This window comes from Acinonyx jubatus, chromosome B1, assembly GCF_027475565.1.
Source record: "Acinonyx jubatus isolate Ajub_Pintada_27869175 chromosome B1, VMU_Ajub_asm_v1.0, whole genome shotgun sequence".
Lineage (NCBI taxonomy): Eukaryota > Metazoa > Chordata > Mammalia > Carnivora > Felidae > Acinonyx > Acinonyx jubatus.
The window spans coordinates 27,085,001-27,099,221 of NC_069382.1; the positions used below are offsets into that span (position 1 = coordinate 27,085,001).

General features: G+C 39.9%; 1 protein-coding gene across 1 annotated transcript; it reads left to right on the top strand.

The window, feature by feature from the left end:
• Nucleotides 1–501: 501 nt before the first annotated feature.
• LEPROTL1 (leptin receptor overlapping transcript like 1) lies at nt 502–12,916 on the top strand. Its single transcript, XM_027077309.2, has 4 exons — nt 502–655; nt 7,715–7,790; nt 9,490–9,676; nt 10,637–12,916. The coding sequence occupies exons 1-4, from the start codon at nt 640–642 to the stop codon at nt 10,751–10,753; spliced, it is 396 nt and encodes a 131-aa protein (XP_026933110.1). The 5' UTR covers nt 502–639; the 3' UTR covers nt 10,754–12,916.
• The last annotated feature ends 1,305 nt before the right edge of the window (nt 12,917–14,221 follow it).

The window sequence follows — 14,221 nt, forward strand, 5'->3', positions numbered from 1 at the left end:
CTCCCAAGAGATCGGATTTGTATTTAAATTTGTATTTGTTTGTAGTGGGTCCTGCTGCTCCTAATCTCTGGAGGTGGGTCTCAACAGAACCCTAGTTGTGTCGCAAACTGGGGAGCCAAGTGCAGACGTTCTAACTAGCCTTATTTCTCCTACTGCAAAGCAAGGGAGAAGAGAGAAAAGGGTGCGCTTTAAAGATCACATTTAAAGGATGATCCTCCAAGGACATCCCCCCATGCCTCCCAAAGCACGGCGGCTACTCCCGCTCCTTTATCCTCCAAGAATCTGGGAGGCTGCGGAATCCGCGACGAAGGCTTCGGAGTGGAGCTCCCCCGAGCCTGAGGAGAACATGGGCATGGAACCGAGGCAAGGACTGAACGCCGGCGACCGCGGCGAGCCGCACGGCAGCGAAGCAGGTAAGGTGGCGGCCTACCCGACCACCCCCAGCGCGGCGCGCCCCCCGCGCCCCCGCGCGGGCGCGAGTCGCCGGCGGAAGTGCTGCGTCGTGCACTTCCGGGTGTTGTCTGGCAGCCGCCGCTGCCGCCGCCGCCGCCGCGCGTCTCGGATCTCCCGGCCGCCGCTACCGCCGCCGCCGCCGCCGCCGCCGCCTCAGATCCTGGAGCCAGGAGCGACGTCACCGCCATGGCCGGCATCAAAGGTGGGCCTGGGGCGCAGGGCGCCGGAGGTCTGGGTGGCCGCCCGAGGGGGGGAGGGGGTCCCACGCGGCCCCCGCCTGCCACCTTCCCGGCCCCGGCGCGCGCCGCGGGGTCCCTTTGCTGGCGGCCGCCCCCCGGCCCCTGGACCCCCGCCTCCGCCCTCGCAGCCTCGTAGCAGAGCTGGGCGCGGCGCCCTCCGGGAAAGGCCGGCGGGCGCGGCGGCTTCACCGTCGGCGCCCGCTTTCTGCTGATCTCGGCAGCCTCTGTCCCACCCATCGGCCCCCGTACAAAGAATGAAGTGGTCCGCGGTCTGCGAGAGTCCCGCAGCGCCTCGGGCCATCCCACACGTTTTGCAGGAGTTTGCATCCGCGAGAGAGGCGAGCGGAGAGTGGTTTTGAGGGGGATGAGGCCGCTAGAGATGCCAGTTACGTGAAATCAGTGTCATTTGCCGCTTAAAGGCACAAGTGCGATCTTGGGGTGCTGAGCCGAACTGAGTCCCTCCGGAAAGCCTTGGAAGGACTTGGGGACGGTTCTTTCCGGAGCCTTGGGCAGCATATCCACTCTCAGGACCTGTGCTCGAAGCTTCACAGATTCCAAAAACTGATGCGTTTTGATTGTGTTTTGTTTTTCCGATAGTGTTAGACCGTATGAGCGACCCCGACGTGCTCCTGTTCTCCACAAGTTGCACGTTGAGGCTTTTACATTTCAAAGTTTCAGTTGGTTTTTTTTTTTGAATAAATAGTTTAAAACTTAATGGAAAATTACTGGTTTATTCGTATATTTCCTTTAGAAATAAGGAAGGTTGCAGTCTTTCCAGTTGTTTGGTAATTTTGTCAGTGTGATTAGAAATACCATTGACAACGTTTTCAACTTTTTGACCACGAATTACGTTGATTTCCTGACCTGCGGCTTTGTAGAGGGGCAGGCATGCAGGAAATGAAGAACTTTGATAGTGTTTTTTTCTGCATAATTTATTTCCTTCAGGACAACTTTTATTGAACTGCTTTCCCAGAGTCACATTCTTACTCTTTCTGGTGTATTTTTAATGTCTGAGAACATTTCATTTCCGATATAAAACTTGGTGATTTGAGCAACAAAGATAATTTTTCGATCTGTTTTTTGAACTGTAATAGACCTTTTTGAATCCTTGTATGGAAAGGCATTTAGGGTAGAATGCTGTGGTTTTAAGGATGTGGCCAGTTTCCTAGTTCTTCCCCATTTCCTCAGTGTCATAAACGTAGGGAGTCTCTGTTGTAGGAAAATAACTGTAATTTCCTTCTCCGAATCTAGGAAAATATTAATCAGGTGAAAGTGCCACAGATGGAATTGTACTTACACTTTTGGTTTCAATAAGATTTTTTGATTGTTACGATTGTTTATCAGGATATTTTCTTTCTGTTGGGCTATCTTTATATTAAGCAGGAGTGTTGCTATCATTGGAGACCATTACTTTTTTTTTTTTTCAACGTTTATTTATTTTTGGGACAGAGAGAGACAGAGCATGAACGGGGGAGGGGCAGAGAGAGAGGGAGACACAGAATCGGAAACAGGCTCCAGGCTCTGAGCCATCAGCCCAGAGCCCGACGCGGGGCTCGAACTCCCGGACCGCGAGAACGTGACCTGGCTGAAGTCGGACGCTTAACCGACTGCGCCACCCAGGCGCCCCGATTTTTTAAGCCATATTATTCGGTTATGTATTAGATTTTTCTAGCAACTCCCAGGTTAGGGAACTGGTTCCTGCTACTCTAATTTCTTTGTAATCACAGAATCAGCACCCTGTCTCGAGAGGGTTTAAATAATTGGACTGTTCCATCATCCCTAGCCTAGAGGCTTTGGGAGTAGAAACTAGACTCATCTAAGTTTTGCCCTCCAAATGTTTCATCACTCATTTACAGTATAAATTCTTGCCTTATTGATGTGTCATCTGGGGCATCCATTTATACACAAATGATGAAATTTATGTGTAAATCAGCCTAGTTGCTGATTTCATAAGATTGGAGAAACTTCACAAGTTTTGAGAACACTTCTGAGCAATTTATTTAACCCCATTGTTTTTGTTTTATTATATCCAGTATGACTGGGCAGTGAGATGTCACATGAAATTTTTTGATACTCGAATCTTACCTTGTTTTCATTTTCTATTTATTTAAAAGAAATCTTTCATTAACTTTCTAAGAGTGTACTCAAAAAAATTTAGACTTCCTTTTTTGATAAGAACATAAATAATTGTTCTTTGTCATAAAAGAGTTACCCCCCAGAGACCATCAAGTAGTAAAGCTACTTGCCTTTTGGCCAAGATTACCATAAACCAGTATGCTTTTTGAGGTTTTTCTGCCTGATTTAAATTTTTTTTCAGTCTCCTTTCTCTTGTCAGAGGGCAGATCTTGCTTATGTGCAGTTCTGCCTCTTTCTCATTTGTTTCAATATGAGAAACAAGATCTTCAAACTTAGAAAATTTTATGTCACAGGTTACATGTAACTGATCATTTCTGGGTGGGGAAAGTTACTTTTCACTTAATTTTGTTCTGGCTATATGAATTGCTATTGAAAAAATACTATAAATGAACATATATGACTCTTAAAATTCTTTTTTTATTCTGCTGAAATTCACACACAACAGTTGAATCACAAAAATGAATAAATCAATGTCAGCTGAATAGGAGCCTAAGGGTCTATTTATAAAGAATGGTAGATTTAGTGTATGGGCTTTGTGACATCTGCTTTGTCTCTTTAGTGACTCTTGTTTCCTCCAGGATTCTAAATTATATTCTGGATAAATAAGTTGTTACTATATAGTATTTATAGTGGTGAATTTAGCTGTTTGGCAACTACATTGAAAAAGTGGAGATGGTTCCCTGAAACTCATGTGACGCTGTATGTTAATTATATTGGAATTAAAATTTATTTAAAAATGGAGATGGTTTTTACTTTTTTTAGCATGCCTTATAACAAATATCTTTAGTGTTCTGAGAATTATTTGCATTTTAGATCTAATCCAGTTCTCATAGAAGAAAGAACTGACATTCAGATATTATTATGTAGGCAGTAAATGGCTAGTAGGGTCTAGGGACCCATTGTCTTCTGACTTTCAGTTATGTGCTGTTTTTACTCTGGTGTGATCTTCCCCTCCTCTTCCCTTTTGTCCTTTTCTCTCTTTTTTTCCCCTTGGTTTCCTTTTATGCATTCTACAAATATTTATTATTCAGTGTTGAGAGCTGGGGTGTGAGCATCAACAACAGAAAAACTATTTCCCTGCTGTGGTGGCGCTAACAGCTTGCAAGGAAAGACAGATACAAATTGATATAAAATTATAGCTGTGATAACTGAGCAAAGGGGATGTGTACAGGGCAAGAGAGCCTCTGCACATGCATGGCGCTCTGCCTGGAACGCTCCCCCCAGAAATCCTCATGATTCAGTTCCTCCGTTCATACAAATCTCTGCTCAGATGTCACCTCATCAGCGATGTCTTTCCAGGCCACTGTGTCTCGAAAAGTGCTCCACCTTCTTACTCTACCTGGTTTCTTTCATAGCACTTGACATTCATTTGCTTACTTTTGGTTTTTTACCATTTTGTTCTCCTGTTAGAATGTAAGCTTCATGGAGCAAGAGCTTTGATTTTTTTTTTTTTATTGCCTTATCTCTAGTATCAAGAACAGTGTGTGACACATGTTAGGTGCTCAGTAGATATTTGTTGAATGAATGAATGAATGAATGAGTGAATGAATGAATATGATAAGGGGAATTGGTCAAGTCAGGAGGTTTGGAATAACTTCACCGAGAAAGAAACGATTGAGCTGAGATCTTAAGGACATAGACGAGTTCACTTGGAGGAAAAGAGGAAGGGGATGGAACCAGAATATAAGCTTCATGAGTGTGGAAGGGCCTTGTCTGGTTTATTTACATAAATAATCTCCAGCACCTGTTACATAGTTGGTTTGCAGTAAATATTTCTTGAATGAAATGAATGAATGAAAACGTATCTGAAGTAGAAGGACAATAGGTACAAGGGCCCTGTGGGGGAAGGAGCCTGCTGATTGCCAGGAGAGGAAAGGCCAGTGTCATTGACATGCAGAGTACAAGGGCTAATAGCCTGGTGTGAGTGTGTCAGGAGAGTAAGCAGGGCCAGATTTTGAGGACCTATTTTGAATTGAACAAAAGAAATGACAAACTCAATATTTTCCTCACAGTTTACATTTCACTCCATTGTAAATTTGAGGTTCCTCACTTGCTATAAAATAAAAGTGCAAGTTTTTTTCTTTTCTTTTTTCTGTAATTGAAAATATAATGGTATTATGGACTAAGTAAATGTGTTCAGGTTTTACATGACCTGCATCGGTGATCTAAGGGAAAACTAAATCTGCCGACCTACCATGTAAGTGGATGTCCTTGATTATGACCATTTTATTTATTTATTTTTTAATGTTTATTTATTTTGAGAAAGAGAAAGGGAGAGAGAGTCTCAAGCAGGCTCTCTGCACTGTCAGCGCAGAACTGACATGGGGCTCAGTCTCACAAAACATGAGCTGAAATCAAGAGCCAGACGCTTAACTGACTGAGCCACCCAGGCACCCCAATTATTACCATTTTAATTCAGAGAAAGCTGTCAGTAGTACTGGGCAGCATTTAACCCCTTTACTGTTAATTTTGGTTTATATATGTTAGCTTTTGTCCTGGTAACTTTTAGGCCTTCTACAGCTCTTTTGGATTTTAATGTTTCTGTTAAGGTTAATAGACTGCATTAAAAACAAAAAACGCCTAAGTTATTCTTTTAGCCAGTGCAGTTGCAGAAATATAGGTTATATAGAACTCAAAATAAATTGATCATTTATATCTTTGCTTAATTCTAAGCCACTACTAAACTGCCTATTCAAGAAAGTTGTTTCTACTCACTAATATATGGTAAAAAAAAAAGTTATAAAACACAACGCTTTGTGTGTGTGTTTAATTTTAGAAACTGTGTTTCACCTATAGGATGTGTCTGTAGCTTGTGATATCTTAAAAAGTGATACCAAAGAAGGCTTGTACCCATTATCCTGTACATTTTCTAACGTGTAGGAAATTAGGGGAGGAAACCCAGCTATAGTTTTGTAAACTATGTAACATTTTAAAAAATTTTTTAAGGTTTTTATTTATCTTTGAGTGAGAGAGACAGAGCATGAGCAGGGGAGGGACAGAAAGAGGGAGACAGTATCTGAAGCAGGCTCCAGGCTCCGAGCTGTCAGCACAGGGCCCAACACAGGGCTCAAACTCACACACTGCCACATCATGACCTGAGCCAAAGTCAGACACTCAATCGACTGAGCCACCCAGACACCCCCATGATAACATTTTTTAAAAACTAAAACTAGGGGTTCCTGGATGGCTCAGTTGGCTAAGTGTCCAACTCTTGATTTTGGCTGAAGTCATGATCTCGTGCTCATGGGGTTGAGCCCTGCATCGAGCTGTGCACTGACAGTGCAAAATCTCCCTGGGATTCTCTCTCTCTCTCTCTCTCTCTCTCTCTCTCTGCCCCTTCCCTGCTTGCACGTGCTCTCTCTCTCTCTCAAAACAAATAAATAAACATTAACAAAAATAATAATAACTAACTACTCCCCTGAAATTTCTCTGACTTGATCTGTAAGAGTGAGTAATTGCAAATTTACAAAACTGTGGAGAGGGTGAAATCAGATATTTAAAGCACCAGGTACATACTGGCTGCTCAACCGACAGCAGCTCTTGCTTCCTCTCACCCCCATCCCAGTCTTTGTGAGTCAACTTTGGAGGGTAAGAAGCCATCTGAGTAACTTTTGAAACCATGTAAGGTAACACAGATTAACTGTTTTATAAAGATATGTAGAGGACATTAAAAGATATAATTAACCCATGTTTAGGATTCACTTGGCAAACTGATTAAGAAAACCCCTGACATTCCACCTTTTTCAGACAGTTATTTTCAAGCTTTCATTTTCTTAGGAAATCTTCAGGGTGCTTGATAAAATTTCAGAGTCCTGGGCTCTGGCCCACAAATTGGCATTTTTAGGAAGCATCCCAAAGAATTCTGCAGGTAGTCTTTGAAATACAGTGGAAACAGTGTTATGGTCTCAAGTGCCTCCAGACAACATGGGTAGACCAAAATTAGTTGACTAAAATTAACTACGAGTATCCTTGGATACTTTTTTCGTACTAGTTTTGAGCACAGGAGGGTGCATGTGCAAGAACCAGGAGCTGATCATGAGAGACTTTCCCATTTGATAAGGTTTCTAAAGTCTAGTAAAGCTGAGAAAGCAGAGTTTCTCCACATCCTGTTTTTCAAACTGTAATGATCTGTGGAGTAAATATAACACTAATGACTGGCAGAGCATTGATCTGGGAGGCTAGGATATTCAGTAGAATTGGAGACAGTGGGGCACCTGGGTGGCTCAGGCTGTTAAGCATTCGACTTCGGCTCAGGTCATGATCTCATGGTTCGCGGGTTTGAGACCCTGCGTCCGGCTCTCTGCTGACAGCTCAGAGCCTGGAGCCTGCTTCAGATTTTGTCTCCCTCTCTCTCTGCTCCTTCCCTGCTTACGCCCTGTCTCTCTTTCTCTCAAAAATAAATTTAAAAAAAGAAAAGAAAGAAGAAATGGAGACAGTAATGAGGGAATGTGTGGTGTGCCCACAATAGGTCAGAGCCTTGAAAATCAGTGTTGCTTTATGTCGCTTTGAAGATGACCCCAAAAAACTTATTTTGAAACTATGGATAACTTACACTTTTGAAAATAACTCACTTTTTTTTTAATGTTTATTTCGAGAGAGTGTTCATGCACACAGGAGTATGAGTGGGGGAGGGGCAGAGGGAGAGAATCCAGCCCAAGTGGAGCTCGATCTCATAAACCATGAGATCATGATCCAAGGATGCTTAACCAACTGAGCCACCCAGGCACCCTTGAAGATAAATCACTTTTAATGCATTCGTTTTTTGTGTTTTGCTTTTTGCTTCTGGGATCACAGGTAATGTTCAGATTGCTAATATTAATATTAATAAAAATAATATTAATTTAATATAATTAATATGTGTATTTGATTCTTTATTTACTTTGCAGCTTTGATTAGTTTATCCTTTGGAGGAGCAATTGGGCTGATGTTTTTGATGCTTGGATGTGCCCTTCCAATATACAAGTATGTAACATTTTTGTCTTTTTTAGTGTTTTAGGGTAAATTTTTTCTACTTTTAAAGCTTTAAATTTTTTTTTAAATGAATGCTTCTACTGTAGAAGTAATCCTAAGAAATGTTCATTTACCAAGGACAAATCTTTTTAAAAGTGCAAAAATTACTTTTTGGTTATTGCACTTCTGCTCAGTTTTGAGCATCTCTTAATAAAATTAAAGACAAGAAAATTTAAAATACCTTTTCAGCAAAAAAATACCAGAAGCAGGGTCGAGAGACAGTTGACTAAGAAAATAAAGTCCTGTAAGCAATTATTTTCCATAGGATAGAAAGAACTTTTAAAAATTAATAGAATAGATTAGTATAAGAAAAATAAAACTAAATAGAAAAATCAACAATAAATATGAAAAAAGAACTGCAAGTTACTAATAAGCTCATGAAAATATACTCAGCCTCTCAATTAAATGAAATCCTTTGGTGAAGGTAAAAGCTGGGGCAAACAGGCACTGTCGTGTATGAGAAGGGAGAGGTATAGCTTCATGTAGTCTGTCATCTTGGAAGCCAGTTTCCTTGTAGCTCTTAAAGTCTATATATTCCTTGAACTAGCCCTTCCACTTAGAATTTCTCATACAGGTCTCCTGGCAGATGTTTACAAAGGTATGTGTAGTGAGGGGAGAGTATGGATGTTCATGACAATCTTGTCTGTAATAACAAAAAAACCTGAAGTATCCTAAAGGCTTGTCAAAAGAGAAATGGTTAAATTATAATATGTCCATCAATGGAAATAGTAGGCAATCTTAAAAACAATGAGGAGGAGCCAAGAGCTGTGAGTGCTGATATATAAAGATGTTCAAGATACATTGTTAAATGAAAAAGTGCAGTGATTCATATTGTTAAAATTTATCTGTGTGGAAGTATGGAAGGATCTACAAGAGGGTTGTTAGGAGAGCAAGAGAGAGAAAGTAGGGAGACATGGGCAGCTTGGAGTTTTCACTGTTTGTGCTTTTTTTTTTTAATTAACTTTTTATGTTGAAATGATTATGTATTATCAAGAAGTTGCAAAAAAATAGTACAGAGAGGTCCCCTGTACCCTTCACACAGGCTTCTCCCAGTGGCTGTCATACATAACTGTAGTTGTATTATCCAAACCAGGAAATTACACTGGCACAGTACAATAGCTAGACTGTTGATTCAAAGCCATCTATTTTCTATATTCTAACTTAAAGTCTTCAATATTACTTTCAGTTCATTTTCTACATTTTTATTTCAGTATTTTGGGAGTTCATAGTGACCTAAGGAGAGTTTAGGGATGTTCCAGCTTTACCCTGAGAAGGCTGTCATTCATCAAGAAGTCAAGGGCATGAATCTTGAATTTTAAAAATTACTGTTACTATTTATATTTTCCATATGCCTCTTTATTTATAGCCTAAAATAAGAAAAATAATTTTGGGCCTTGATTCCAACTGCTATAATTTATAAAGCATTTTTTTAACATAAGAAATATTTAATCATTGTGTCATAATTCACTTTAGGATTACTATGATTCTAATTATTACTATTTTCAGTGTTCAGGTTATTGTTTATTTTTAAACTATGTCTTGTTTTGAACCTTGCAATATTTCTTTGGTCTTTATTTTTTAAAAGCGTATATTATGTGTAGGAAAATGACATAGATAGCAAAAACTACATTAACTTATTTTTTTTTTCTAGCCAATACTGGCCTCTCTTTGTTCTGTTTTTTTACATCCTTTCACCTATTCCATACTGCATAGCAAGAAGATTAGTGGATGATACAGATGCTATGAGTAATGCTTGTAAGGAACTTGCCATATTTCTTACAACAGGCATTGTTGTCTCAGCTTTTGGGCTCCCTATTGTATTTGCCAGAGCACATCTGGTAAGTGTATATATTTTTCTATGAATGATTTTACATCAGACTAGGTTAAAATTGTCTCAGGAAAAAGGATAGAGATAATCTTACTTTTGTTGTTAACTGATAAAAATGATATTGGAGAGGGCCGCCTGGGTGTCTCGGTCGGGTAAGCGTCCCAAATCTTGATCTCAGCTCAGGTGTTGATCTCAGGGTCATGAGTCAGGCCCCACATTAGGTTCCACGCTGGGTGTGAACCCTACTTTTAAAAAAAGAGGAAGAATGATACTGAAGAGCATGGCTGGGGTCTGCGGCAACAGTTGGCTTACCAGTTCTTCACTCTCAGAAGTGGGCACATCCTCTCACCCAGTGCTTAACAACCATAGGCCGCCCTCTGTAACTGTTTAAAGGCCTGAGGAGATAGTGTGTTCTTTGCATGGGAAAGTGTGAAAGAGGAGAAGGGCCTGAGCTCTGTATACCTGGTCTTTGCTCCCAGACTCACCAGTCAGATTCACTCCCCCATCTCTGGGGACTTAGAGATGCCAGGGACTGACCACCCTTCCACATGGAGGGGGAGATTACTCCCCATACTCCTTTAAAAGAATGTACATGGGTGTGTTTTCGTTTCCGGTACTTTAAATTTAATCTGCTCTCTAGATAAGATTTTAGATTCACTGAAGAAGAGTTGGAGCAAATTTCTTCATGAGCATTAAGTTGTAGAAATCTCTGCTGCCTCCTCAGAATCCAGAAGTCTAACTTTTGAATAATGATCATTTTCATGACTTCCTGTCTTTTTAAAGGAAGCAAATTAAAAACAGCAATATAGAAGGACCGTTAAGTGTTGAATAGAGTGAAAGTTACTATCACAGATCTTGTTTGTTTTTATATCATGATTGACATAGAACTAGAATCTAGATTTGCTTTTCATTTTCTTTCTGTTTTTCCTACATCTGTTAACTTAAGTGTTTATCTGTCTTATTTCTCTAGATTGAGTGGGGAGCTTGTGCACTTGTTCTCACAGGAAACACAGTCATATTTGCAACTATCCTGGGCTTTTTCTTGGTCTTTGGAAGCAATGATGACTTCAGCTGGCAGCAGTGGTGAAGGAACTACTGAACTATTGTCAAATGGACTTCTTGTCATTTGTCGGCCATCCGCGCGCACAGGAGATGGGGCAGGGATGCTGAGTGGCACAGCAAGCCTCTTGGGGGTGTTCTCAGTGCTCCCCTCTCACTTTTATTGTAAGCATACTATTTTCACAGAGACTTGCTGAAGGATTAAAAGGATTTTCTCTTTTGGAAAAGCTTGACTGATTTCACACTTATCTCTAGTATGCTTTCTGTGGCGTCCTGCTGAATTTGAGTATTTATGTGTCCCTGTTTAGTTATTTTTTTTTTTTTAATCAACATGCAATGTTAAGCATTTTTAAAATGTAATAACCATTTGCATTGGTTAGGAATTAGATTTCTTCTGGCTATTACTGGGCTAAAGGACATCTTTTGTCTTAAAATTATTTAACCTCCATTGCAAAAAGTTTAAAAAAAAAGTTTTCAATCAGTCAGGATGACATCTCTCCCAATTTTATGCAGACCATTGGCATACCTTACAGACTGTACACTCAGTATAGCTGCATTTATACCTCAGAGGGGCCAAGTATTAATGCCCATGCCCTCCGTAAAGGTTGCTGGTTTTGCCAGTAAGCAGGTGTTTTGTGGATTGAAAATTATTTTACGGAATTGCCACAAAGGAGTGCTTTTCTTCTCAGTCGTTAGAGGAATTTATTGTTAAACTCAAAGGTAAGCGTGTAAAACCAGATTTTTGAGATGGTTTTTATTTATGTCTATTATAGATAGAGTAAGTTGCGTTATGGGAAGAAACGATGTTGAAATTCCATTTTTTTAATCCTCTTTCTATGTATAAGTGAAATGTTTGATCTTCTATCAGCCTTTTCATATTTTACTGTGGGTGAAGTGGAACATACTACTGATAAGGAAAAGTTGTAGTGTGCATCATTTAGACCAGAAAACCTTTCCCTGCTTCCTCCTTTTAACTTATTTTCTACATTGTATATATTAAGTAAATTAACTTTCCAAATATAGTTTGATAACACTTTCAATTAGAGGTGTTGATCTCACCTGGAAAGTACTTGCTATGCTCTACATGCTGAGTGCCCTGCCCCGCAAGGCCTTGACATGATTAACAAGTGACTTGTTAGTCTTGCACATAAGTCATGCATTAACAATTTAAGATTTAGACCATGGTAATTGTAGTTCTTACTCTCTAAGGTTATATCATATGTAATTTAAAAATATTTAAGACAAGTTTCCTGTATACCTCTCAACTTTTTTGATTTTTATTTCATCATGATAGATCTGCTGTTTCCTTTTAAATGGCACTTATTGTGTGAATTAATGCAAGGTAGCCAAATCCAGCTGTATAGCAGCTTCAGACACAGAAGACCTGACCAAAAAGTTCCCAGTAACCAGGCATGATCAAATCGTTGTGGTCATTTGCATTTCAACAATTATCAGTACCTTTTGCAAGAGTTAGTAACGAAGATGTTCAAGTTGGTCCGACAGTATTTTGTTGGGATATTTGTGTGATTTTTCACTATACTTACATAAAAATTGTTTTGCCTTCAGACAAAACTGAGTGATCATGACAGCTTTTATATAAAATTTATTTCTGAAGAAAATGGGAACCCATTTTGGGTTTGTTCAGCTTTTTACTAAAGATGCCTAAAGTCCACAGGTTTTATTGCCAGGCCCAGGTGGTGACTCTAGCTGTGAGATGGGAAGCAGAGTGAGGTATCTGCGTGTGGCTGTCCCGCCTCTACAGCAGGCTCAAGACGGCTTGCAGTGTTACAGTGATGTAGCCCTAAAGGGGATGGTACAGGCGTGCATGAATTAGCTGGCCATATAGTTGAGAACTCAGTGCGTGGGATCTACTTGATTTTTTTTTTTGCAGGAAGTACACTCTCTGGCCCTTCCCGTTTTCTGTTCTAGAATATCAGTGCAGTGCACTGCGACTATTCTATTCACTTGGCCATAGACTCTTTCTCTAGCAGCCGCATATTTCTGTGTCCTGGTTGCGTTTGGCAGCATCGTGTCTCTCGTCTTGCACACGAGCTTGACATAGTGCTGTCTGATCTCTAGGCTAGTTCTTTGAGCTGTGAATTTGCCATAGAACATGCACTGATACCGCATTGCCATTCTTCTACGGAAAGAAAACTTTTAATGATGAAACAATAAAGATTTTCAATATCTATGTTACTTTGTGGGTGTTTTTGAAATGCAAATATGCTGCACACTTCAGCTCCTGAAGTGTGTTACTCATTTTAATAATGCAATATATTAGTCATGAATGTTAGACTTGCAGAAATTTCACTTCCAAAACAGAATTGAAACTGTAGTAGTAAATATTACAAGGAAGCCCTGTGATTTTGAGCTATAGATTGGTAGAAGTAGGTTGGGGAAGTAGAATTTTTAACTAGCCCTTTACAAAAAAGCCATAGAGGATTCTGTTGACCTGAAAAGACTGTTGATAATCAAAAGTCAAGGTTGTACCTGTTCTTAAATTTTCAGAACCTTTTTTATGACCATATGTTTTATTGTGTATTTATTACCATTCATTATTGGAGCATTTGGCTTTTTGCAAACCTTTCAAATAGTTAAGGGCAAGAAATCTGTGTGGCACAGTGTGATTGGAGAAAAGTACTGTTCTCTTTTATCAAACGTGAATCTTGTCCCAAGTTGTCTTAATTATATAATCTCATTATATGTTTTAAAAAGTTTAAACCATAGTTTCTTAGTGTTTGCTCTAACATGATGGGGGGGGGGTGTTGTCAAGATGATCCATATTTCTAGAGGAGACTCTGGAACATTTACGTTGAATGTGACAAGATTCAGAAGTTTCAGGTCACTTTAAATCAGCACGTCAAATTTAACAAGCAGCCATGCAACGTTACCGTTAAGTGATGTGTACGTTTTACAGCTCAGGATGCTTTATAATTTATAAAATAGGTGGGAAATTCAAAATCTTGTTTCTTCCGTTAAGCCTGTGTTATCCTTTCTCTTCGTGAAGATTAAGGAGCTCTTATTTTAATGCCTCCCAATTTTCTGGCACTCCCAGGGAAGAGAATACATCCTGTGAAATAAATATTCCAGATAACTGAAGCTTATCTCAAAAAGAACTGACAGTTGTTTTATTTATTTTGGTGAAAGTATTAAATGGGTCATACACTCTTGTACTTCCTTCGAATATATTAAGGCATTTTGCGTTTTCCTTGGTAATTTAGGGTTGTCATAAATTATTTCCCCTTCTTTAAATGGCCCCAGACCCGTATTTTTCTAGAACTGTGTTTTTTTGCTGGCTTTTCTTACAACTGAGTCTGTGCCTAGCACTCCTTAACTTACTTTGTTTCTAGTTTTCTAAATCTGTAGTACATTAGGAAGAGTGGAAAGTTGCCAGGGAAGAAAAATGAGGTAACCAGGTGGACTGAACCAATAATGTAACGTTTCTGCACACGGTACCTCAGTGGACCTAGCGAGGTGCCCCCACCTCTTATACAAA

Bases quoted from the DNA above. Each gene is read 5' to 3' on its own strand.
- LEPROTL1 (XM_027077309.2), top strand. The intron at 7,791-9,489 runs GTATGTAACATT...TTTTTTTTCTAG, and splicing joins TGTGCCCTTCCAATATACAA to CCAATACTGGCCTCTCTTTG. The intron at 9,677-10,636 runs GTAAGTGTATAT...TTATTTCTCTAG, and splicing joins TATTTGCCAGAGCACATCTG to ATTGAGTGGGGAGCTTGTGC.